The following is a 24242-nucleotide window of genomic DNA, read 5'->3' on the forward strand; positions in this document are numbered from 1 at the left end:
TACAGTAGCAGGACAGAGTGTGGTAACAATCATTTCACAGCTTTTATGTGATGGAAGTTGTTAATTTTCAATTCAGCCATTAGCCTTATTGTTTGTAGCGTTGTTTGTACATGGGTTATTGTGTTTACTTGCCATTGATGAAAAGCCATCAATTCAAGTCAGCGTAAGCGCTATGAGGCGTTATGAATGGTGAGCTGAAATGGAAACCATGCCTACCTAGCTCAAACCAGCACGGTACTGGTCACGTTTTGGAGCACACCAATATTTGAAAGATGGCTGAGGGTATCACAGATACTCAGGTGAATGATGAACAGAGTCTCTTTATGCTATGTTATACACATGAAACGATAAGCACACTTCCCTGTTCTCACATTCACGATGAGTTTGTTCTCTCAACACAATTTGATAACACTCTTCTGCACAAAAGCGCACATCAACATGCTGGATTTGATAGTCACTAAACATGTTTTATTCCACTGGCATCTTGGCATGTACTGTCTTTTATACTTTCATACAAAAAGCTACCAATAGAACATATGAGCTAATAGAAATATATACAGTAATGGAGACAAAGCAGGTTTAATCTATGTTTTATCACCACTATAAGAAACAGATAAATCTACAGATCATTTCACAACAAAACATTCCTCTCCTTTCGCTTTTTATAGTGTTATAGCTAAATGTTCCAGTGTTGACCAACCTTGCAAAAATGTATTTCAGATTTGTTTCGGACAAGACATACTTTATCCTGCTTGAAGGTATGTTGTGTGAACACTTCTAAAGAACGTGAGGAGCAGACATCCAAGTGCTTTTTTGAGAGCAAGGGATAATCGATCTTAATTTTTGTGTCTCTGACATCACACTTTCTCAAAAGGGAACAAATGTTTCTCTTGTCCTCTCTTTTCTCGTTTTGTCATTGTTTTCCTCTTCAGTTCGCTGATGTTCCCTCCACCCTCCTCTGCTTGTCTATTCTGGGGCCAGGACACCGCCAGAGTTTCAGATGCAGTCTTAGCTCCTGGACTTCCACACTCAACCGCCTCCTCATCAGATGAAAGTCCAGCACCCTTCTCTCTGTGCGCAAGGCTCACCAGTCCCTCGTTCTTCTTGCCGTAGCGCTGTTTAAGCTTTTCTCTGATCAGGAGCCCCTTCACCAGCAGAGCCCAGTTGGAGATAGTCCTCTTTTCTCTTTTCTGGAAAGTGGAAGAGAAGAAATGGATATGTGGTGTGTTGGTGCCGAACAGGCTTTAATTAACTGGTTCTTCTCATACTGAAAAATATCATAGAAAGTTATAAGCTTCTATTCAAAAATTCTCAAATGAGTTTAAAATAAAAAAAACAAAAGAACAAAGTCAGTCAACCACACCTCTTTCTCCTTCTGTTTCTGAAGCTCTTGTTCTTCTACCCAGGCTGCTCTGAGAATCTCCTCATGCTCCTCACACACAATGTAACCGTCAGTCCTGAAACACACACACACACAAACATAAAATAATGTATTTGTTTTCTTTCTTTCTTTCTTTCTTTAGTAGCAGAAGAAACTATTAACATCCAGTGAGTACTTTTTACAATGTGCAGACTTTGGGTTGTCAAATATAAAAATATTAAGTATTCATATATAATACTTTGCAAATGTCCACAATGGAGAAGTTTTACGTGAGACAACAAAGAGTAAAAGAATAAAAAAGTAAACTTACTGAGTAGGCAACAGAACTAACAAAAAATATATTAAATGAGCTGTAACTGTGCAGCAGTTTTTACAATATGTGGGAATCAAAACAAATGAATGACATGAAAACATGTTCACTGAGATCAATTCAGCTAAACTTGTAAAACAAGCTTTGAAAACTAAAAATATATTTTAAAATAACAACCCCATAGATAAGGGATTTGGAGACAGATACAGGTGTACTGTGAGTATGCGAGTGCAAATATCAAAAACCAACATGCTACCAACTGATATTTCTTCTCACAAAAACATCAGATAAAAGCAACTGTTACAAACGCCAACAATAGAAAGAGGAAAAAAAGTATTCATAGACAATGATTACAGTTGAGTAAAATCATTGCCATGCTCCTGTACTGATCACATTCCCCTACTTCCTGGTGTTTAATCGCTCCTGTCTCAGTTTCTCAGTTTTGTCTTACACAGCATGCGAGTATCCTCCATGGAAGTCAAAGCCTGTGACCGCAGGGGCGGCGTCAATGTTCAGCTTCCTGGCCGTGCGGTGCAGGTTGGGCAGCCTGAGGTGAACACAGCCCACCGGTAACATACAGGGCTTAAACAAGTAGACGTTACCGTAATCATTACGAGGAACCTAAAAGGGAACAAACATATAAACAACACTGTTGTAAAATGTTGAGCTTTGGGATCTTGTCATTTTTCACCTCTGCTTTCTTCATTTATAAGCAAATATTTTCTTCTGAAATTCTTGGTTGTTCATAAAATATGCATTCATTTTTTCAGCTATATTTTTATATTTGCCTCAGTGACTCTTTCCTCACAGTTATCATTAAAGTCCACAAAGACGGATACCTTCCCATCCACAGCTATAGGCGGCTGGTACTCTTCAGTCTGCCATTCTCCAAACAGAGGCAGGTCATTTTCATCCTTCAGCTCAGACATCATCCTGGCTTTACGTGAACGATTAGAGAAACCCTTCACTTTCTGAAAGAGTGATGCAGAGGCATGATTATATACAGTACATTGTCTCATTATGTACTTAGTTCAGACCATTCAACTACCAAACATACTGGTTTGAGTCATACCACTGAATAGTTTTAATATATTACTGTTACTACAGAGTCTGGACATCTAAAAGCATAAAACCCACATCCATGTCAGTATAGACATGAAAAAGTGTTTGGCCCTTTCCTAATTTCTTATTCTTTTTGCATGTTTGTCACACTGAAATGTTTCAGATCATCAAACAAATTGAAATATTAGACAAAGACAACACGAGTAAACACATGGCCCTGTGTGAAAAAATGATTGCACCCTAAACCCAATATCTGGCTGGGCCACCCTGAGCAGCAACTGCAATCAAGTGTTTGCCAGAACTGGCTATGAGTCTTTTACAGTGCTGTGGAGGAATTATAACCCACTCATTTTTGCAGAATTGTTGTAATTCAGCCACACTGGAGGGTTTTCGAGCCATGACCACTTTTTTTAAAGGTCATACCACAACATCCCAATGAGATTCAGGTCAGGACTTTGACAACTCCAAAGTCTTCATTTTGTTTTTCTCAAGCCATTCAGACATGGACTTGCTGGTGTGTTTTGGATCATTGTCCTGCAGCAGAACCCACGTGCGCTTCAGCTTGAGACAGCTGGCGCCTTCCTTCAGGATTTTTTGGTAGACAGCAGAATTCATGGTTCCATTTACCACAGCAAGTCTTCCAGGTCCCGAAGCAGCAAAACAGCCCCAGACCTTCACACTACCACCACCATATTTTACTGTCGGTATGATGTTCCCTTTCTGAAATGTTGTTAATTTTACACCAGATGTAATGGGACACACCTTCCAAAAAAGTTCAACTTTTGTCTCGTCAGTCCACAGAGTATTTTCCCAAAAGTCTTGGGGATCATCAAGATGTTTTCTGGCAAACCCGAGATGAGCTTTTATGTTCCTTTTGGTCAGCAGTGGTTTTTGTCTTGGAACTCTCATTTTTGCCCAGTCTCTTTCTTATGGTGGAGTCATGAACACTGATCTTAAGTGAGGCAAGTGAAGCCTGCAGTTCTTTGGATGTTGTTGTGGGATTCTTTGTGACCTAAATCTCAATTACTCTGTTTCTCATTTGTTCCTGAATTTATTTGGCTCACAGCATGATATCTAGCTTTTGAGATTCTTTTGGTCTACTCACTTTGTCAGGCAGGCCCTGTTTAAGTGATTCCTTGATTGAGAACAGGTGTGGCAGTAATCAGGCCTGGGTGTGGTTAGAGAAACTGAACTCAGCTTTCCAAAGATGTGATTTATTTTTTAACAGGGGGGCAATCACTTTTTCCACACAGGGACATGTAGGTTTGTTTTTTTCCCCCTTAATAATAAAAACCTTAATTTTAAAACTGCATTGTGTTTACTTGTGTCATTTTTGTCTAATATTTCAATTTGTGACAAACATGCAAATACAATAAGAAATCAGGAAGGGGGGCAAACACAAATTCTCTCTACTGTACAAAGGAAAAAGTATATGAACCCTTTGGAATTACCTGGATTTCTGCATCAATTGGTGTAATGATCCAATGTGATCTGATCTTCATCTAAGTCAACAATCGACAAATACAGTCTGCTTAAACTAATGCCAGACAAACAATTATATGTTTTCATGTTTTTATTGAACACACCATGTTACCATTCACAGTGCAGGGTATGTGAACCTTTGATTACAATAATAATAATCACAACAATTAGTCATTTAGCTGACACTTTTATCCAAAGCTATATATGTGTCAGAGGTTTCACGCCTCTGGAGCAACTGGAGTATATCAGAGTCGTGGCTTTGTAACAAAATCACTAATGATGAGGTAGGAATTGATAATTATGTTTTATACAGAGCTGATAGGACATTAAGAGGGGGAGGTGTGGCTTCTTATGTTAATACAAATCTAATAAGTGCGTCTCTGCTAATGTTGCACCAACTAATTTTGAGTGTCTTTTCAATAACATCATCTTTCATTAAAACAAACGGCTTACTTTTGGAAATATTTACAGACCTCCCTCTGCGCCCACTGATTCCTTAAACTGTATTTTGGCTACTATTAATTCACTTAACAGACCCAACGAATCTGATCATATTGGGAGACTTTATTTGTAACTGGTTGGATCGGTCTTCGTCAGGTGATAGAAATCTTTTAGGCAGGGTAAGCCTCACTCAGCTAATTAAAGAACCCACTAGAGTTGAGGCTTTAATTAATGTCACTTGTTGATGAGGCATGGAATTTCTTCCATACTGAGGTAAAAACTGTAATTGATAAACATGTTCCTGAGAGAACAATTAAAGTCAAAGGCTGGCATTTACCATGGATAAACTCTAAATTACTTCAACTATTGAAACAAAGCGCTAACGCTTGGGTTAAATATTATCTAACAATGTTCAGGAGGAATTTTGGACCATTTCTCTTTACAAATTTGTTTCAGTTCAGCAATATTCTTGGAACGTCTGGTGTAAATTGCTCTCCTGATGTCATGGCACAGCATCTCAATGGGGTTGAGGTCAGGACTCCGACTGGGCCACTCCAGAAAGCAAATTTCTGTTTTTGATTTACTTCTGTGCTTTGGGTCGTTGTCCTGTTACATCACCCATCTTCTGTTGAGCTTCAATTGGCGGACAGATGGCCTTACCTTCTCCTGCAAAAATTTTTGATAATCTTTGGAATAAATTTTTTCATCGATGATAGTAACTCCTCCAAGCCCTGAGGCAGCGAAGCAGCCCTAAACCATGATTCCCCCACCACCATGTCCTCTTATGAACTCCATTCTTGTAGTTTTGTTACATATCGTAGAGTCGTCAATAGAGATGTTTCCATGTTCCAGAGATTTCAGGATTCTTCTTAACCTCATTGAGCATTCTGCGCTGCGCTCATGCAGTCATCTTTGCAGGGCTGTCACTCCCAGGAAGAGTAGCAAGAGTGCTGAACTTTCTCCATTTATAAATAATTTGTCTTACCGTTGACTGATGAACACCAAATATACTTCTGTAACCCTTTCCAGCTTCATGCAAGCCAACAATTCTTCATCTTAGGTCTTCTGAGAGCTTTTGTTCGTGGCATGGTTCACATCAGGCAATGCTTCAAGAGAATAGCAAAATTAGAATTGATGTGTTTTTTTTATAGGGCAGGGCAGCTCTAACCAACACACCCAATTTCGTCTCATTGATTGGACTCCAGGTTGGCTGACTCCTGACTCCATGTTCCCTGCCAAGGGGTTCACCTACTTTTTCCATCATGCACAATGAATGTTTACACGGTGTGTTCAATAAAAACATAACATATAATTGTTTGTGTGGTATTAGTTTAAGCAGACTGTGTTTGTCAATCTGATTTTCTCAAAAAGAAGATCAGATCACATTTTATGACCAATTTATGCAGAAATCCAGGTAACACCAAAGGGTTCACAAACGTATTCCTGCGACTGTATACAAATGGAAATACTAAGATAACTTTCTGTGTTTTCTTTTAAAGCACAATTTGTACGTTTCACATCAGCAATGTATGTATCTAACTTGTTCTGTTCTCTTGTAATGTTCTCAAACATTTTCTTTCTAACCCAGAAAGACGGAAAAAAATGCATGCCTCACCACCCTAGCATAAGGGGACTTAATTTTTTATCAATCTTAACAATACGGGCAATCGAAATATAACAAAATAGACTTGCTAGCAACAGAGCACTTTTTGTTTGTCTACACCCCATCCCCCCCTACTCCACCCCCGTAGTAGCTCTGTAATACTGTAGTTACTCAGTTATGGTTCTTGTTGCCAGCAACCTTGTCATTACCATCAGTTCAATAATCTAATTAAGACCGACTGAGATTTAATAACGTCATTGCTCCCCAAAGTCTTACAGTCTACATATGCACATATGCAGCAAAATATCACTGTCATAATAAAAAATTGTTCCTACGACTTCAGCAGCTATGTTGACAACTCATATCAACCCACACTCACATTAAATCATTCTTCAACTTAAGAACTTAGCTTTGCAAAACTACAAATTTAACTTCATGTAATGTGTGGCTGGCTTTACACGACTTCCAAAAAGTTTTTTTAATCATGCAAGTCATGCAGTCAAGTTTTAGATCCAGATACAATACTAACTGTGCCCTGCTTTATATAATCAGCCGAAAAATACAGTAACTTAAGGCCAATCCATTGAGGCCACTCTATCTGTTACATTCGTGAGAGAGAATATAACAGCTAAACATTAGAAGGCAAAGCTGCATGTCATTAGTTGCATTTAAAAAAATATAAAAAGTCAGTATCTACACCAAGGAATGTTTCCTCACAGAACTAATCAACCAGACCTCATTCACTTTAATATTAGGAAGGAATCTATGATGGAAGAAAGGTGGTTGTAAGCTCTGTTAAAATGGTGTGTTTAGTGGTTGTACGATCATCAGTGATGTGTTGATGAGAGGAATAGAAAAGTAACAGAAATAACAGAAAAGTAAACAAACAGCCACAAACTGAAAGAAGAGAACTGATATATGTAAGAGAAAAAAAGACAAAATATAATAAGATTTGAGAGAAGTAGTGTCTCTCACCTTGTATGGCTCCTCTCCTAGTCTGACAGTTCGTGCTTCTTTCAGCCATGTGTCTCTGGAATGGAGGGTGTGCACACAATCCCTAAGAAGAAAGAAGATTTACTGATATTCAAAATAATGAGAAATATTTTATCTATCATACAAATATTCTCATTTGCCTGAAGAATTTAAGGCTTTGCTCATGGCTTGAGCCCAATGCAGACATATATTGGTTGTAAGATGCATTTTCATTCTAGGTGTGAACAAATAACAGTCAACAGCAGATGTAATTCACAGCAAGCTAATCACTACATCTTACAGCACGTGGCAGTTTAAAGGTAGGGTAGGTAAGTTTGAGAAACTAGCAAGAAACTGCTAGATTTTTAAAGTATCCAACAGAAAAAACCCCCACTCTCTCCTCTCTCATTATCATTTAAGACGCTGTTTTTTCCGCCAAATAAAAAGTATTGTGTCTTTTTGTGTGTGTGCATAGTTTGGTCTCTCCTTATCAGGCTGAACCAACTACCATGACTAGTTAAATGCACACTGTTCATACACTGTTAGTTTAATTATTTACATTATGTCAGGAAGCAGGAGGAGTTCTTAAGCATGATATACTGTGTGTAGCTATTTATTTTTAAACATATTAGCATTAATCATTCAGTCATTTCTTCAGTGTTGTCACATGAAAAGATATAGTCAAATATTTGCAAAGATGTGAGGGGTTTACTCACTTTTGAGAGATACTGTAGCTACAATAAATTTTGTAACCTGTAAGTTGATGATTGTGTAATGCAATGCGCTTACTGCCTCAGATGCTGCTTTTTTTTTTTTTACCCGGTCCTGCCCAGCAGCCTGGTATGCAGTATGAGCATCTGGATACCATGTTGTACCAGTCAGATTTTGCTTTAAAAAAGGAGTTTGAACTTAGTCCTTTATCGTCTTTATTAATTATTTAATTATGTGTGTGTATATCTTTGTCACCAGGCCAAACCCCTGCTTAGAGTCAAGCAGAAATACCAAACTTAAAATGTTTATTCTGGGAACATTCCTGGCTACTCTTGCTGTAAAGGTGTCACTTGGCGACACTTTCAAGGAGGACAAAAAGGTCATGTAACCCACACGAGAGTGGTCAGAAGCCATAAAACTGAGACTTCAAAACACACACGTTCAACAAATGCTGCCCACTCCTTTATTCGCGCTGATGAGTGAACTGATAAAAGGAGATCACCAGACATCCCAAAATCTCTTCCAACAGTATTGGAAGAGATTTTCATTTTAACAGCAAGAGTGTTTACAACAGCAAAACTACTACATAAACTCAATAACTGGATATACATATAAAAATGTTAGTGTAAATGTAAAATAAATAATATTCCTGAAGAAGAAAGGGCCCGATTACATTACAGAAAAGGGTATGAAATGTTAAGGTCAAAGATTGATGCTAGTTTATTTATTTAGATTTATGATTAGACATATAGTCAATAAAAATCCAAATATATCTCAGATTCACAATACAATATATAAAATCATTATTACAATATTGCATACTGTAGACACCCAAGCAAACAACACACAGACACACCTCTGTCTTTAGATTTTTCTGTCTCACTCTTACCCCTGCCATGGCCACCCTCATCCTTTCCCCCGTTAATGTTTCCTTCTCATGTTAAACCCACACTTTGTTGAATCTGGTATCTACCTGCAGCTCTTGTTATTCAGCAGTCTCTGTGAGCGTCTCCTGCTTATTTTCTCGTAGCGGTCATGTCAGCCTACAGTGTTTTAAAAAGGTAGAGCTGGGAATTCCCTGTGTTTCTTTTTCAAAACTGCCTTTGCAGATGTATCGATACAGAAGCATCTGTATACGCATATCAGCAAGGAATACACAACAATATAATTCTGTATAGATATTTTGAGAACAGCCCTATTTAAATCCTTGTTCGATGTGCTCTTTTTGTCCTTTGAGCACCTGCCCTTCCAAAGGTCTCTGCACAGCCCTGAATCTACGAGTTGATGTTGACATTCTCCTAAATCAAGACAAAGTACGAGGAGGAGATTCAACTGAATTAACAACACAATCCAAAATAAGATCACCCCACAGTTTTCACATTCAGTTTAAAGTACTAGATTACGACCGATTTATCGTTTTGCAGATATTATCGGCTGATATAAGTTGTTTGCAGATATATCTGCATTGCCGTTTATAACAGCTGATATGACTATTAAAAAAGAGAGACAGATTATTAAAAAAGAGAAACAGTCCAGTAGTCCGCAGTCTACCGGAGCTCAGAGCCAGTGTTCTGTCGATTTATGCTACCTATCGAGATGTGCTACAAGCGTGGTCTGTTTCCACGCCCATAAATCTGTGCAACCTTGCTGTTGGGCATGCCGTCGAGACAGTGGCTGATCGTCAGCAATATCAAAAAGAAAATAATTATTATTCTATCAGAATATGCTACCCCTGCTATAAAGACGGCATAATAATAATATAGTATTTCAACATGCTCCCCATCTCTTTACAGTACACATGGAGTGAGTAGTAAAGATATTTTGCAAATCCGGCCATTGCATACCTGCTGTTGTATGATGTTTGTGTATACTTTTGTGTTTACTCAGCTCATCACCTTCTTTGTGATTAAGCAACTGATGGTGGTTGCTGTTTTATTGTTGTTTAATAATTTCTTTATATAGCACAGCAACATTTATTGTGTAAATCTAGCTGTCCTATATTTTGTTTATGTTTTCTTACATGATTATTATTCCTCTCACATATAAATATTGTATGTTCATCAAACTATACTTATTTTTAAGGGCCATAATCATGTAAGAAAACACAACCAACGTACATTTTAGGATATATCATGCAGATCTTTTTCAAATGGGTGTTGAGGGTAGTAGGTTTACTTACAATATATTCATGGCTGGTTTTTTTTACTACTGACCTGGAGTACACTGGCTCGCCTCTGCAGTATCCCAGTACAGTGGCTGATGAAGGGTAGATAGCTTCGTATTTCAGCAGGTGTCTCTTTAAGGCATAGAGCGGGTGGTTCTTATACTCGCCTACTGAGATTGGCATCGGTTTGTTCAGCAGCTTGTTTTGAAGCTGGGTGGCCAACATGGGGAAAACACAGAGAGAAAATGGTTGGTATCGGTAAGTATGCTGTGTGTGTGTGTCTGTTTAACCAGTTGTGAGAAAAATGAGAAGCTCCTCGGTGGCAAAGAGGGAACCTTTTTATCTTTTATGTATTTTACTTAAAATTACTGATTCACAATTTTTACTTGCAGTAGACGGAGATCAAATCTTTTCATGCTTTGAATGAGCTGCTTTGGAAGTCCTTTTCCCTCACCGTCATTAATATGTATACCTGACTCATCTTACTTTACATTTACTCATTAGGCTGATGATTTTAGCCAAAGCGACTTACAATTGCTGCCAATGTCAGGGCAGAGGGCATGCATCTGGAGTAACTAGGGGTTAAGAATCGTGCTCAGGGACATGGATATGTTGCATGTGTCACAGGTCTCTCACACCAAAGACGTCTTGCATCTTATCCTCTTCTCCATAACCAACCCCTATATCATTTACTACTTACACAATAATGAGAATCACTGCGTGTGCTGCAGCTCAGTGTGTTGCTCCATCAGCGTTTTTGACGGCGTGCCTTCAAAAGCCGCTAGACGAGCATATGATGTTGTGAATGATGTGTTGGTTGCAAAGTGATACAGATTATGTATGGTTATGAAAGTAAAGGCTGGACTACAATCGAGTTGTTTTCAGGCAGTTGGGATGGACTTTGTGCTTTTTCACTTTGCAAACTTATCACAAGCACAAAAAATATATATAACACAATAAAGGAGAGGGAAAAAGCCAAAGAGTTTAACATGACCGGTTTAAATTATCTGGGTCTATTTTTATTCATTTGCTGTTCACTGATTTTTAGCTTAACTGTTCTCAGTTGTAAATAGGCAAAACCAGTGTTCTATTTTTGTATCATACCTCATAAAACTTTACTAGTGTCCTACAAATAAATACACAAAAAACAGTAATTCATTGGTAAGACAATAATCTTGGTTATTAGTCGTCTACTGTCACTTAAAATTTTAACTTAATATTCTGTTAACATGAAGCACCAGAGCCAACAGTCTAGTATGTATGTGTAAAAAACAAATGGACCCGTCTTTTTTCAGTCTCACCTCCTTGTCCTCCATTATGTCCCTCTCGTCCTCGGGCGCCAGGAACGGCTCAAGCGTTTCCTCCCACCAGTCTTCATCCACTCGTCTCTTCCTGGACGATGTCATCCAGGTGGGGTCATACTTCTTTCCCAGGTCCTTAATGAACCCGTCTCCGTCCAACGACACCACATATGTCACTGGCACTGTTGCATTCTGGGAGCAGAGATGAGGCATTCCGACACCATGCTCCACATCCACGCAAACCCAGGAAGAGTTTTTTTCCAGAAACACCTCCAACCACTCGTCCGCTCCATGCTCACCCTTCTTTTTCCCACTCCTATGCTTTGTTCCATTGCTTGTTGTTCTTTCTGCGTCGTCATGATCGTCTTGCCACTCGCATTCCTCCTCCTTTACCTGTTTTTTATCTGTTCTCTTTGAAGCTGTGGTTTTCTTGCTGTAGGCCACTTTGGCTTTGCTGTTCCTGTTCCCCATCTTCTTCTTTGTAGATTTAGCCCAACTATCTGAATCTTCACTGTCCTCTTCACTTGTTAACTGCAATTCCATGTCATCAGAAAGCCCCTGCTCCTCCATTTCCCCTTCACTGTTGCTCTCCTCCTTGTAGTTAACTTTTGAAGCAATGCTGCGGCGTTTTGAGTTCTTTGGCCTCTGCCCTCCTGATGTTATAGCCTTCTTCTCTTCCTCCTCATCGTCCTCCTTTATTACTTTTCTCTTTGCTTTCTTTCCTCCACTGTCTCCTTTGATCTTCAACCCTCCTGCTGGTCTCTTCGTACCAGGAGAGACCTTCGACTCAGGGGGGCTGCTCTTGGAGGTTCCATGGCTTGTGTGGCTCTTTCCCAGGACATCAGCAGATGTTGTAACTCCTTTGCCCTGGAGAAAGGACAGAGATATTTAGATTATGTGTATATAATTTACATGTTTTGCAGAATAACTAGGGTGTTTTGTCTTTCCACAGATGAGCTTTGATAACTGACTGTGATACAGCAGACAATGGAGGAGTCATCGAAGAACTTCTGGAGGTGGCTCGTTGCCGAGTCAAAGTAAAAGTCAGAGGATAAGAAAGTGAAAGGCTGGACAGTGTCAAAAGCACTGGAGAAGTCAAAGAAAATGATCCTCACAGTGCTGTGTGGCTTCTCCAGGTGTGTAATCTCTAGTAAGCTAAAAGTATTGGATAAACACAGCTAAAAGTACGGGATAAGCAGTCAAGAGACATCTAAAAGTAAGTTAATGAATAATGTAAATTAGGGGATGTGACGAGATTTCTTGTCAAGTTAAAAGCTGTCTTGTGAGACTCATGCAAACTGGGGTAGGGTATTATTTAAAATTTTATGATACCAGTGCCAAAACCAGTAGCCTTAAAGTGATACCAATACCAATAGAGTACTTCATTCGATACTTTGCATAAAATGTCACCTATTAGGCCATAGTAGTTGATTAGTAGCCTGTTATTATTTTTATTGTTGTTATGGACAAGCAAGGTGATGTATTTTATTTCTTTTTTCAAATAACTGTTACATAAAAGTATTGTAGAAACTGTATCACATCCTCCTCATCCTAATTAGTTCACCCTCATTGAAAGACCTCCGCGAGTGTTTTTCTTTATTGGTGAGTCACAAACTTCCAAGTATAAAACGAGAAAGCACTCTGTTTAAACAAGTTACTTAACTACACTTAAGACTCAGACAGACTCAAACAGAGGAGAGCCAATCAAACTACACCTGAAGCAGCTGCAGCCGGAGGCTCTTTGAGTAAAATCAGCTGATTGGCCACAAAAGCCTTTAATTGATTTGATGGAACGCAGCGATCGATCAGTGACAAGTGATGTGAAATAAAAATGTACAGAGAAGTGTTAAATGATACCAGAAGATGAAACCTACGGAAAGCCAAGCTTGTGGTGATAAACTTGCAACAGTGACGAACATGCCTGAGACCGCAGCCGAAGTTGAGCGGCTGTTAAAATCACGCATGGACTCGGCACGTCTTCAGTTAGTTTTTTAACCTCCTGTTCAGTCATCCTAGCATGCAGTCCCAGACAGGGTTTCTGTGTCTGTCAGGCACACATACACCCACATCCACACACATACACGTACAGACACACACACACAAATTTAGGTTGTCCATTGTTGTCAACTTGTAGGTTCATCATTCTACATGTATACTAATTAGTAATTTATTTTAATTAAGTGTTATTATTTCCCTTCTCACGGCTGTGCTCTGTTGTTTATGTATTTTGCAGGACTGTTTCTCTTCTTCATTCACCCGCTGTAGTTTTCTCATGTTTGCTGTTGTCTCCTGATATCGACCCCCCACCCCTCCCCCATTTTTTTCTACACCCCTCCCAGTGACAAATAAATACATAATTTAAATTTTTTTTAAAAAGCTGGTCCCAGTAGGCTTTAGGAGATTTCAAACATCCAAAAAACCTCAATGAAAACAATGAAAAAGTGTTTTCTTATGATTTTTAGTTCATCATTCTTCTCTTAAGTAGAAGGGCTAAGGACAGAATTCTCTGTACATTAACTGCAGCCCTTGACTAAGTTTGCTGCTAAGTCTGTTGTGATAACATCAGCATCCACTAAAGGGCCAAGTACCTTGGCTAATGGGAGTTTGAAAGGTATCGGCTGCAAAGAAAGAACCAATCGGCTGAAGAGATGCAGAGACCTCAGGACCAACAGGAACAGCTGCAGGGAACACAACAAAACACACAAGAGCTTAATTATTTATTCAGTTAACTCTACCTTTGAATGTTCACTCAAAGGCTGTATTTCACTTCATTAAATGGATAGGTCTTGTGCCAAAATACCAACATGAGTCATCTCCTGGTGGTCTCTGGCTGACAGATTGCCCAGCCGCCTCTCCAGCAGAGCACAGGGGTCCGGACACTCTTCACAGGAAAGACTGGGGTTGAGAGTGAACGTTTCTCTAAACCTGGAAGGGAAGAGGGGGGGGATTAAATGGAAATAGAAGTTACACCAAGTCAATAATAACTGATAAGGTCAAGTTGATGACTTGCACTTTTTTTTTTTACACATTCTGACATGAAAGATTTCAGGTTCCACTACACGTCGTTTTTCATATTTCATAAGCACACACCATTTAAGCAGTCTGGAGAGGTAGTTTTGGTCAATATGTTCCTTGGCAACCATACTGAAGTGGGGGGGCAGCAGCGACAGAGTTATGGCCAGCAGGAGTGGTTCACTGCACAGTTGGTTGCGGAACATCCCATTGGCTATCAGGCACATGAGGTGGACCTGTGATAGAAGTTCTGTGATCAGAAGTTTGTAATGACCAAAATCCCACTGTGATGACGTAAAAATCAGACACAGAATTACATCAATAAGAAGAGCAGTGGCCTGTACTATGAAGCGGGGTAACTGGCTTATCCAGGTAACTTCAGTCTATCCAGGAGTAACTCTGTGACGTCAGGTGTAACTTCCCGGTTAACACGTACTACGAAAAGTGGATAGGTGTTACCCGAGGTCTGTTGCCATGGCAATTTACGCTGCATCTCTAAACTGCTCCGAGCAGGTTTTGTTCGTGGTTATCTCGAGGTTACCCTGCACGTGGACCACACACCACATCTGTACTCAGTGTTAATGATGAGAAGTAGGATATTAATACACACACTTGATAAAATATGTTTAGATTTCATCCTGATTTGTTTCACTGTTGCAATGAAGTTCTGAACACAACAGCATTACATTCAGATAGCCTAGGAGATTTTAGAGAGGAATCTTAATTAATTAACGGGACAGTTCCTTAGATGTAGCCCATCTGTAGTCTATAATTGAGTTCCCCTAATTGTTTTCACATATTTAGATTTTTATTTTATGTGTCCAAAAAATACGGAGCCAGGGTGGAGGTTAATAACCGAGAAAAAAATCCTAGATTCAAGTGTGAAATTTACAAGGAGACTGAAATTAATGTCACACAAAATCGTAAATCACTCGGGCAAACTCTCTAATGTGCATGATAGTGATTGTGGGCTAAACGTGAGTATTTCCTCACTGCTAACTGCTAAGTTTAATATAAAACTTTCCAATGCATGCATAGTGGCAGTGTGTGTTTGATGTTGCAGCCTTGCAAAGTGAAGGTTCTCTCATAAATGAGTGACTTTAATGTCAGAGAATATTCAAGTTTTTTACTTGTAGATTAATCTTGCAGATGCCCTGCAATGGACTGGCGACCTGTCCAGAGTGTACCCCGCCTTTCGCCCGATGTCGGCTGGGATTGGCTCCAGCCCCTCGCAACCCTGTACGCAGGATAAGCGGTTGACGATGGATGGATTGATTAATCTTGGAGATTAAATTTTCTCTCGGATTATTAGGACTACCCCTCTCCGCTGGCTCCATTTTTTTCTATTACAATGGACCTTATGTGCAGTTGTACCTTTACATCTTAATCATATTAGGTACGCATAAAAGAAGGACCCATAGAATACATACAATAGAGATTTGAACTACTATAAGAACACTGGGAATTTACTCCAATGCGATGCCAACAAGACTCCCTGGCTTTGTCGGCCGCCGCGATATTAGATTTAGCCGTTAACTTGTCTTTACATTCATCATATCCTGACACTATCAACGTGCATTCTTCTGGAGAAATACGGAGCATGCGCCATTGCGAAGAAACTCTGCCTGCACGGCCGAACACACCCCTTTTATGCGAAAGCGCACCAACTCCAAGTAAGTTAACACCGACTAAACTAACCAACATCTTATCCACTGTCGTAGTACCGTTTAACTCCAGTGTAGGTTGAACTCCCTTCATAGTGCAGGCCACAGGTGGCTACAATACGTGTGTTTTCACCTTGTGTGTGTTTATCAGCTGGTCCTTCTTGTATCGGTTCAACATCCGCTTCAAGTATGTCTCAAACTCTGCCTGCCTCTTTTTCCTGGCCCATGAGAAAACAAAATTAAGAAATAGTGTATACTCGCACACAAATCGTTTCCCATGGAGCAAGTCCACAGAGCCTTAAGATGGTTTTGAAAATGCAAAGTCTGGTTAAAGAAAATGTTCTTCAGGCACTCTATGGCAGAAGATGAAGAAAAGGTATCTTCGAAGCCTGACTAAATAAAGGCTTATAAAAATCTTAACCTAAGACTGCCCGAAGAATGTTTTCTTTTAAAGACTGCAGATGTTTATCAGAATTACTAAGTAGGTTTTCACATACAAGGCGTTTGCCTTGGTATATTGGTGCATGACGATAAACATCACAAGTAGACAATTTAAGTGGAACAATATTTAAGATTAAATTTTACTTGAACAAAAAGGACATAAACATAATACTTCTCCCTGAATGTATCCAGTGGAAGCTCTGAGACTAAAACTTATTACAATAAATCAAATTAAAACAGTTATTATTGTTATGTGCTCATATTCTGATCTCTTCTTATACGGTCTTTTAGGGCGGGTTCATACATAAAGGTCAAGTTCATAAATTCACTTGACAGCGGTCTGAGTCTGGCTGAACCGAACTCAGGACATAACAAAACACACAAGAGCCCAAAAATGTACCTCCTTGGTGGTTCATTTCTGGTGTGAACAGGATTTGAAACACAAAACAAGAAGTGTACTATTCTGTGTCATTTCGTTGGTTAAACGTTTTCTCTTCCTGTTTTGGTGACTGGTGAACTAGTAGTGCTTTTGCAACTAAAATGTCAACTAGCCAGGGATAAACCTGGACTCACAAAGTATTTAGATGCATCCTGATTATTTGGGCTGAGGAGAACGTTTCTCAATTACGAAAAAGGTGCAGAAGAACACTGAGGCATTATAAATATTCAGCGATAAAATGAAGGAGAACGGATTCCAGCAAACTAATAAGCAGTGTCACGTGAAAGTTTAAAAAACTGCATCAACAGTACATCAAAGTACTGTAGTATGTAATTATTTGGAGGGGTTTGTTTTTTTACCTGCGACTGCATGAGCAATGATCAAACACCATTTCAGACACATGGCTTTTGTTTGCAATTTCTGGACCACTTGAGTTTTTGCTTTGTGAAAGCAAACCATATCATTTGGAAAATTGAAACAATGATTATCTTCGCATTGGTTCGATTTATGAACCAGACCTTAAGGTGTGAACCCGGCCTAAATTCCTATATGGTAACAGTAACATTACATTACAATTATTTTGTAAATATAAACAAGTAACAATACACATGTATATTCAGTATATACACATGCACTTTGATTCACTTACCTTTTCCTGACTTCTTGAGTCTCAATCTCTATCTCAACTGGCTGAGAGGGCAGGACAGGTTCTGGTAGCTCAACTGGACCCATCTGCTCAGCCAGCTCTGATCAACAGACACACTCAATCATTTTGTCGTTTTTGTTTCCCACTTTACTCCTAACATGCCACACCTCTTGTGAAAATAATATTCTCACCTGTATATGTAAAATTAAAAATAGTTGGACACTGTTTTTTTGTTGATCCCTGACTCACCTTCCACTTCCTCCCAATCATCCGCATCTTCCTCACTGTCCTCCTCCTCCTCTTGTTCTTTCTCGGTTTTCTCAGCATTCACTGCGGCCTCAGGTGCTTCTGAGGTCACCATGTCAAAGTCGTCTTCACTGTCAATGTCAGTCTCCTCCTTCTTCAGTGACGACTGGAAGTATTTACTGGTTTTGACAGCAAGGGTGGGTGTGGATGTGGTGGAAGTGGTGTTCCCTGCTGCTCGTTTTGTGGACCTACATGGTTTGGGTTTGACCTTCCTCTCAAGCGTTTCCTCTTCCTCTGTGATGCCATTACATGGAAGGACAGACAGAAATAAAAGGTTTTAAGCTGCTGTGTTTAAGTAACGATTAAGGCTGTGGCTCAGGAGGTATAGTGGATCAAAGGGCTTATCACAGGAGACAAGACCTGCGTGGTAGCATCAGCGCGTGAGGGGGTCCGTGAATGGGTGGCTGTGCGGCAAACCTCATAAAGTGCTTTGTACTCCCCTACAGAAATGCAGCCTGAGTAGGATACAGGTTGGTTTTCAGTCTTCTAATTCTCACTTTTTCTTGCCTTATATAGTTGATATCCTTCTAATTTAAAGCTGCTGTATTTAGCATCAAAGAATCTTAACTACATTCATGCAAAATAGAAGTATACTCACCCTAAACAAACAAGATCACCATCATAGACCACCTTGCCTCTATCAGCTTCTGCCCTGCATTTTATATTGATAACCCTTCCTGTGTGTTTTCTGAATAGTACAGTAATCCCAATAATGCATTTAAAACTGTGACAAGAGCTGAGAGACTGATACAGAAGGAGAGAGGCAGACAGGCCAGCATGTGTATGATGTATGACCCAAGGCATATTTAAAGAAAGAATGCATGTGTACATATGCATTGTATGGTGCATGCTTTAGAGAAACAATTTTCCACAAAAACAAGTATATAGATAGATAGAAAACAGAATGTACTGGTGACCTCTGTATGCTTGTACATTCAGGCAAAATAGTACTTAGCACTGTGTAGCATCTTAGCATAGATATCTTTGCTGTCTACCAGCAATGGCTAACCTAGCTTAAACTTGTTCTATTGACATCCTTACTCTACTGACAGCGTTCCTCTGACAAATATACTTATTGTAAGTTAAGAAGGTACTTTAGGGCCAAATGTTTTGTTAATTTGAAAAATACAACCATGTATTCAAACTAAAATTAAGTATTCCATTTTTTTCAGTTTAAATAAAATGTTGATTCAATTATGGAATTATTTTGAATAAATTAATATTTTTATTTTTCACTTGTATATATTTGGTATTTACGGACTTATTTATATATATTAAAATTAATAAAATAATTACCCCCACTGTTAGGGAGAACTAAACGTTTGTAAGACCATTGGTGACCTGTGACTTCAAATTAAGACAAGTGAAGTAAAGTTTCTATTATTTTATTCATATTTTAGTTTCACAGCATATTTATAGGCCTTCTTGCTATGTGGGAGCTCAACCAGCAGAGGTCACTCTCCCCCCTTCTGTGGTGCCAACAGGCAACAAGGTTCTGACCTTTTGACTTGTGTTTCTATCAAAGAGAAGGCTGCACTGCTACCAGAGGAAACTGATCACTGAGTCTGAACGGTTTGCAGAACTTCACCTGCCTCCCAGCTGCTCTTTTAATGGTGCCATTACTGTTAAAACTCTCATCTTCCACAATCTATTGTTACCCATTCAGTGTCAAAACAAAACACTTCCAAAACAAATCTGTGGAGTTGTATACTTTTTATTTTCCTTTGCAATTTTCTCCAGTGTTATATACTTATTATGTTAGTTAAGAAGATTAAATATTTTTATATGCAGCCTGTAGTTCTCATTAGTTATGTAGGCCTACTTCTTTGTGAAACCTGGTGAGCATTACTGTGAGTAAAAAAGCAGCTCCTCTAGCTCTGGGGCTTTCAAGTCTTTTACTGCCTTTCTTGGATTTAATTCTGTTTAATGAGCCATCAGGGAAAGCTATGCGCTGTTCAAACCTGTGTAAAGTAAAATAAAAGTGAAATTGAGTCCCAAGACCGGTGATGTGAGCCTGTGCAGGCTTTGAGGACTGATGATAGTTTCACCTATCATCATCTTTCTCCGAATAAATGCTGGACTGGCAGGAAATCCTAACATGCTCCCTGATCACACTGCAACACAATGCATCAAGACAGATCCTGAGTGCTACGTGAATATCAACTCTTAAAGAGGCATTTGTCTCCAGGTGTGTGCCCGCTACTGGAGAGGCAGGGTTCCCTGAGATTTCAAACACATAACCCACCAAATGATCAGGAACATTAACTCGATCCATTTACCATCGCATATTACATTCAGCCTCCAAGAAACAGATAGGATGACCAAGTAAACAACAGATTTCCCCCCAATACTCAAGTTTTGTCTCTAATTCCTTTTAATACATCCAATGCACAAAAGAAGAATACAAAATGAGACTTTTAGATGCATTAGAAGCAATTATTTTCTTTTAAAGTTGAAAGCCTCAAGTATTAGATTATGTGAGATGTTGTCTGTAAAGAGGGTGCTGGTGATTGGTACTAAAGGTGGGTGACCCAGGTAAAGTGGACAGGTTGGAGCTGTGTCTAGCACAGGTCACCCATGTATTTCAATATTGTTATGCACAAAAGCAGAGCCACAATTCCAAGCTGTGGTTTACCATCTTTCATGATCTAAAACTCCAAAACAGGGCCCTTTTATTGTGCTGGATGTAGGAGTGGTGTGCTCCTTTGTCCTGACAGTCCAGCATTTATTTGAACAGAGAGTGATGGTAGGTGATTGCCTTGCTACTATCATCAGTCCTCAAACCCTGCACAGGCTCACATCCTCCAGGTATAAATCTGGGAGGTCCTGAGATGACTACCAGGGAGAAAAACTAAATGACTCAACTTCACTTTTATTTTAATGTACACAGGTATGAAAAGAGCAGAGCACTGCCTTCCCTGGTGGTTCATCAACCAGAATTAAACCCAAGAAAGGCAGTAAAAGACTTTAAAGCCAATGGTGCCCAGGTTTCGCATATATGTTCTTACATTGTTTTTGTATTATTGTTTCTTGGGTATTATTGTCTTTACACTTGTTAAAGCACTTTGTAACTTGTTTTTGAAAAGTGCTCTACAAATAAAGATTATTATTATTATTATTACATAACTAATGAGGAGGCTGCATGAAAAATATTTAACCTAATTCAGTAACATAATACTTTATATTTCACTGGCAAATTAAATGTCTCAAAAATAGAAAAGTATACAACTCCACAGATTTGTTTTGGAAGTGTTTTGTTTTAACATTTAAGAGGTAACAGTAGATTGTTTAAGCTGAGAGTTTTTAACAGTAATAGCACCATTAAAAGTGCAGCTGGAAGGCAGGTGAAGTTCTGCACACCCTTCAGACTCAGTGATTAGCTTCCTCTGGTAGCAGTGATCAAATGCCAACAGCGCAGCAGAGCTGTAATAGAAAATGCGATAGAAAACAACACGATTGTAAATGCCTATTTTAATATACCATTTCTTTCCCTTCTCTCTGTGTCTGCATCCCTTCTTAGCTTATGAGCTTATTTTCCACACAACAACTGTGGGTTTATTTACTCACATTAATACATCACAGTGGCTGAAAGCACCATATTGGTGAACACTCAATTATTACTGGATATGTTTACTCTAATTACATTGGACTTCTTCTGAAACGTCCAGATGCTCCCAATTCAACTTTTCTTGGATAACCATGACCTGGATGAATCTTTACAGATGTGTAGGTTTGTCTAACCCTTTCTCTTGTTCTCCCTCTCTCAGCACAAGAATAACAGGGGGTTCAGTGGAGCCTGAAGATGATCTGCAGTGATGTTTTTAATAAACCAAACATAAAGCCAGTGATGTGTTCTTTCTTTGTGGAAAAAGTACCTCATATTTTTTGTTGTTAGCCTCTTTAGTGATTGTAAGGTTGCTCCTGTTGAACTGAGTTAACCATTTTTTCCTCATCTCCATGTCAGCTGGGAAACCAAACATTCGTACTCCTTTTTCTGACCAACTGCAGCAGCATCTCCACACAGCACAATAAACTTCGCTGCAGACTGTTGTAAGACAGTTCAGAGGCACAAACCACTTAACATGCTGTTTTCTAAGTTTATTGGAGATTTATTAAATTAATACACGACAATCATTGACAGTCACCTGTCTGTTCTATCTGAAGTCATAAAGATTACATTAGTCATTAAGACCAATTAACCCTGGTAACATGGGATTACTAAAAAGGAATGTTAGAAAAGTAAATCTGATCTGAATTTTAAACATGTTTTCAAGAGAAAAGCACTTTCCAATGTCAACAAGGTAGGTGATTCTAGCTGTTATTGTCAATAATATATGTCCTCCTTTTTTAAAAAAGATAGTGATGTAACTACATACACGTCTCACTGTGCTGTGCAAATATTGTAAATCAATGCATTTATTTTATAAATTATGCTTAAAATCGCTGTTTTGTTGTTTCTCTCGCTCATTTTCAATTGCCTGCCTAGGACTTCCAGGAACTATCAGCGGTCTCCATGATCCACGTGATGGTCAAGCATTTTGGGGGGACTCTCTCTTTACAGGGCTCTGTGAAAAACAAATTGACCGAAGTTCACAGACTCTCTTCATTCTTTGTTCAAAAACGAATAACGATAAAATGAACTGCAAAACCCAAACAAATGGCCGCTTTTAATTAGTTTTTAGTTTTTTGATTCTGACACCAAAAACGTTTTTTGGTTTTGAAATCAAAAACAGAAAAACTGTATTTTCGTTTTTGAATTACAAACGAATTACGGATTATCCAGAGACCCAGAGCCTGCTGTCATGTCCTCACTTTAGACACCTCAAGTAAAAATTGGTTCAACTCACCCCGCTCTCCCCTCCAGCTTAAAACAGTGACGTTTTTTAATATTAAAAATTATGCAAAAGCCTTTTTTCTCCAAACTAAGTGTTGTAGTATAATTAAGCAATAGCTCACGACAGGCCGTGGTATACCCTTATTATATCACAGTGAAGGGGCGTTCTTCGGCAGCCCCCTTCACTGTCTGAGAATGAGCGTATATCATTTATGAATACAAAAGTAGTTCCACCAAGCTGCTGGTGGGCTTTTAAGCAACACACATCAAAGGCTAAAATTACTAGAACTATTTATTTATGCACGTTGCCGTTTATTGTGCAGCCACTAAAAACTGTCCAGCGTCAGTAGATTGACTTTGGTAACTTATAATATGCTTGCTCTTGTGTGCGGTCGGCCAGCAGTGCGTAAAATAATAACACTTTAATATTATACCTACCATAAAGTGCGGAATTGCATCTGAAATGCGATCTTTATCAGATCCCATTTTCATACCAGGTGTAAATGGGGCGTGAGACCCCCACGAAGCTCAGATTATAACTTGAACTCTGTTTGTCGCGGAGTGATACGGATCTGTGCGAAGGAATTCGACGTCATACCCGTTATATATTCTCATTATATCACTGCTATGAACCAATCAGATTGCTTGATTTGAGCTACCCGTTTTATAACCAGCAGTAGATCATTAATGTCCAAACACTTCATTCTCTCAGAGTGAAGTTATTGAATATTTGTGCCCTATCGAAAAATGCTACAGACTTGTAGCTCGTTGTCTACTTAACTACGATAGTAAAGAGGCGTCGTTTGTATTTTAAACACGTTTCGCTTACGAGTTATTGATCCCGGAAGTTCGAATCTGTGAATATATTTCCAACTTTACTGAACTCCAACAGGGGATGAAACTGATTCAGAAGACGCCGTTGGATTCTCAGTGTTGAGCTCAGGGTTGCATAGACACACAGACACCTCCCCTGTTGAACCAGCAAACTGACCCTCCTTATTTTGCAATCTAAGTTATTTCCACACAGATTAACACTAATTTACAAGTAAGCTAAATGTGGTTTTCCCACTCATTTATTTGGAGGCAAACTTCACACACCCTTTGCAGCAAACTGGAAGCACGAGAGGTTACATGTATCAGTGAATAGCGGGATAGATCAGCGTGATGCATCCTTTCTGAGTTTTCATACCTGCAGCTTTCTTCTTCGCTCTTGGTCTTGCTCCGCTGGTTTTTGCCTTCATCGCTTGCTTCGGTTTCTTTGTTTTGGTCTCTGCAGCCTCTCTCCGCTTTGCCATGCCAATGCTGTCTTTCCTTCCGTAAAATGTTTTAGGCAAAACTAGACAGGCAGAATTCCCTCAGCTCTCTGCATAATGTTGTCTAAAGGCAGGTTCATAGTAATTTTCCAACATTTCACTCTGCAGCTTTTACTACACAACAAACTGTACCCAAGTTGTTTTGCAACCTGAACTCTGA

General features: G+C 39.2%; 1 protein-coding gene across 1 annotated transcript; it reads right to left on the reverse strand.

Moving 5' to 3' along the window:
• Positions 1-446: 446 nt before the first annotated feature.
• xpc (xeroderma pigmentosum, complementation group C) lies at positions 447-24242 on the reverse strand. Its single transcript, XM_038723175.1, has 14 exons — positions 23959-24242; positions 17879-18169; positions 17633-17729; positions 16237-16321; positions 14518-14675; positions 14232-14352; positions 14016-14105; positions 11428-12294; positions 10176-10336; positions 7255-7336; positions 2531-2662; positions 2143-2312; positions 1364-1457; positions 447-1190 (listed from the first exon to the last, which is right to left on the reverse strand). Exons 1-14 carry the CDS (start codon positions 24062-24064, stop codon positions 858-860), a joined length of 2787 nt encoding a protein of 928 aa, XP_038579103.1. The 5' UTR covers positions 24065-24242; the 3' UTR covers positions 447-857.

This window comes from Micropterus salmoides, unplaced genomic scaffold (genome assembly GCF_014851395.1).
Source record: "Micropterus salmoides isolate LMB-PRFRI ecotype aquatic unplaced genomic scaffold, ASM1485139v1 Ms_hic_scaffold_16, whole genome shotgun sequence".
Classification (NCBI taxonomy): Eukaryota; Metazoa; Chordata; class Actinopteri; order Centrarchiformes; family Centrarchidae; genus Micropterus; species Micropterus salmoides.

Coding starts and splice junctions, on each gene's coding strand:
- xpc (XM_038723175.1), bottom strand. CDS start 24,064: ATGGCAAAGCGGAGAGAGGCTGCAGAGACCAAAACAAAGAAACCGAAG. Junction 7,337..10,175: donor GGCGAGCCAGTGTACTCCAG/GTCAGTAGTAAA, acceptor CTTTCTTCTTAG/GGATTGTGTGCACACCCTCC. Junction 2,663..7,254: donor TAGGAGAGGAGCCATACAAG/GTGAGAGACACT, acceptor TCACTCTTTCAG/AAAGTGAAGGGTTTCTCTAA.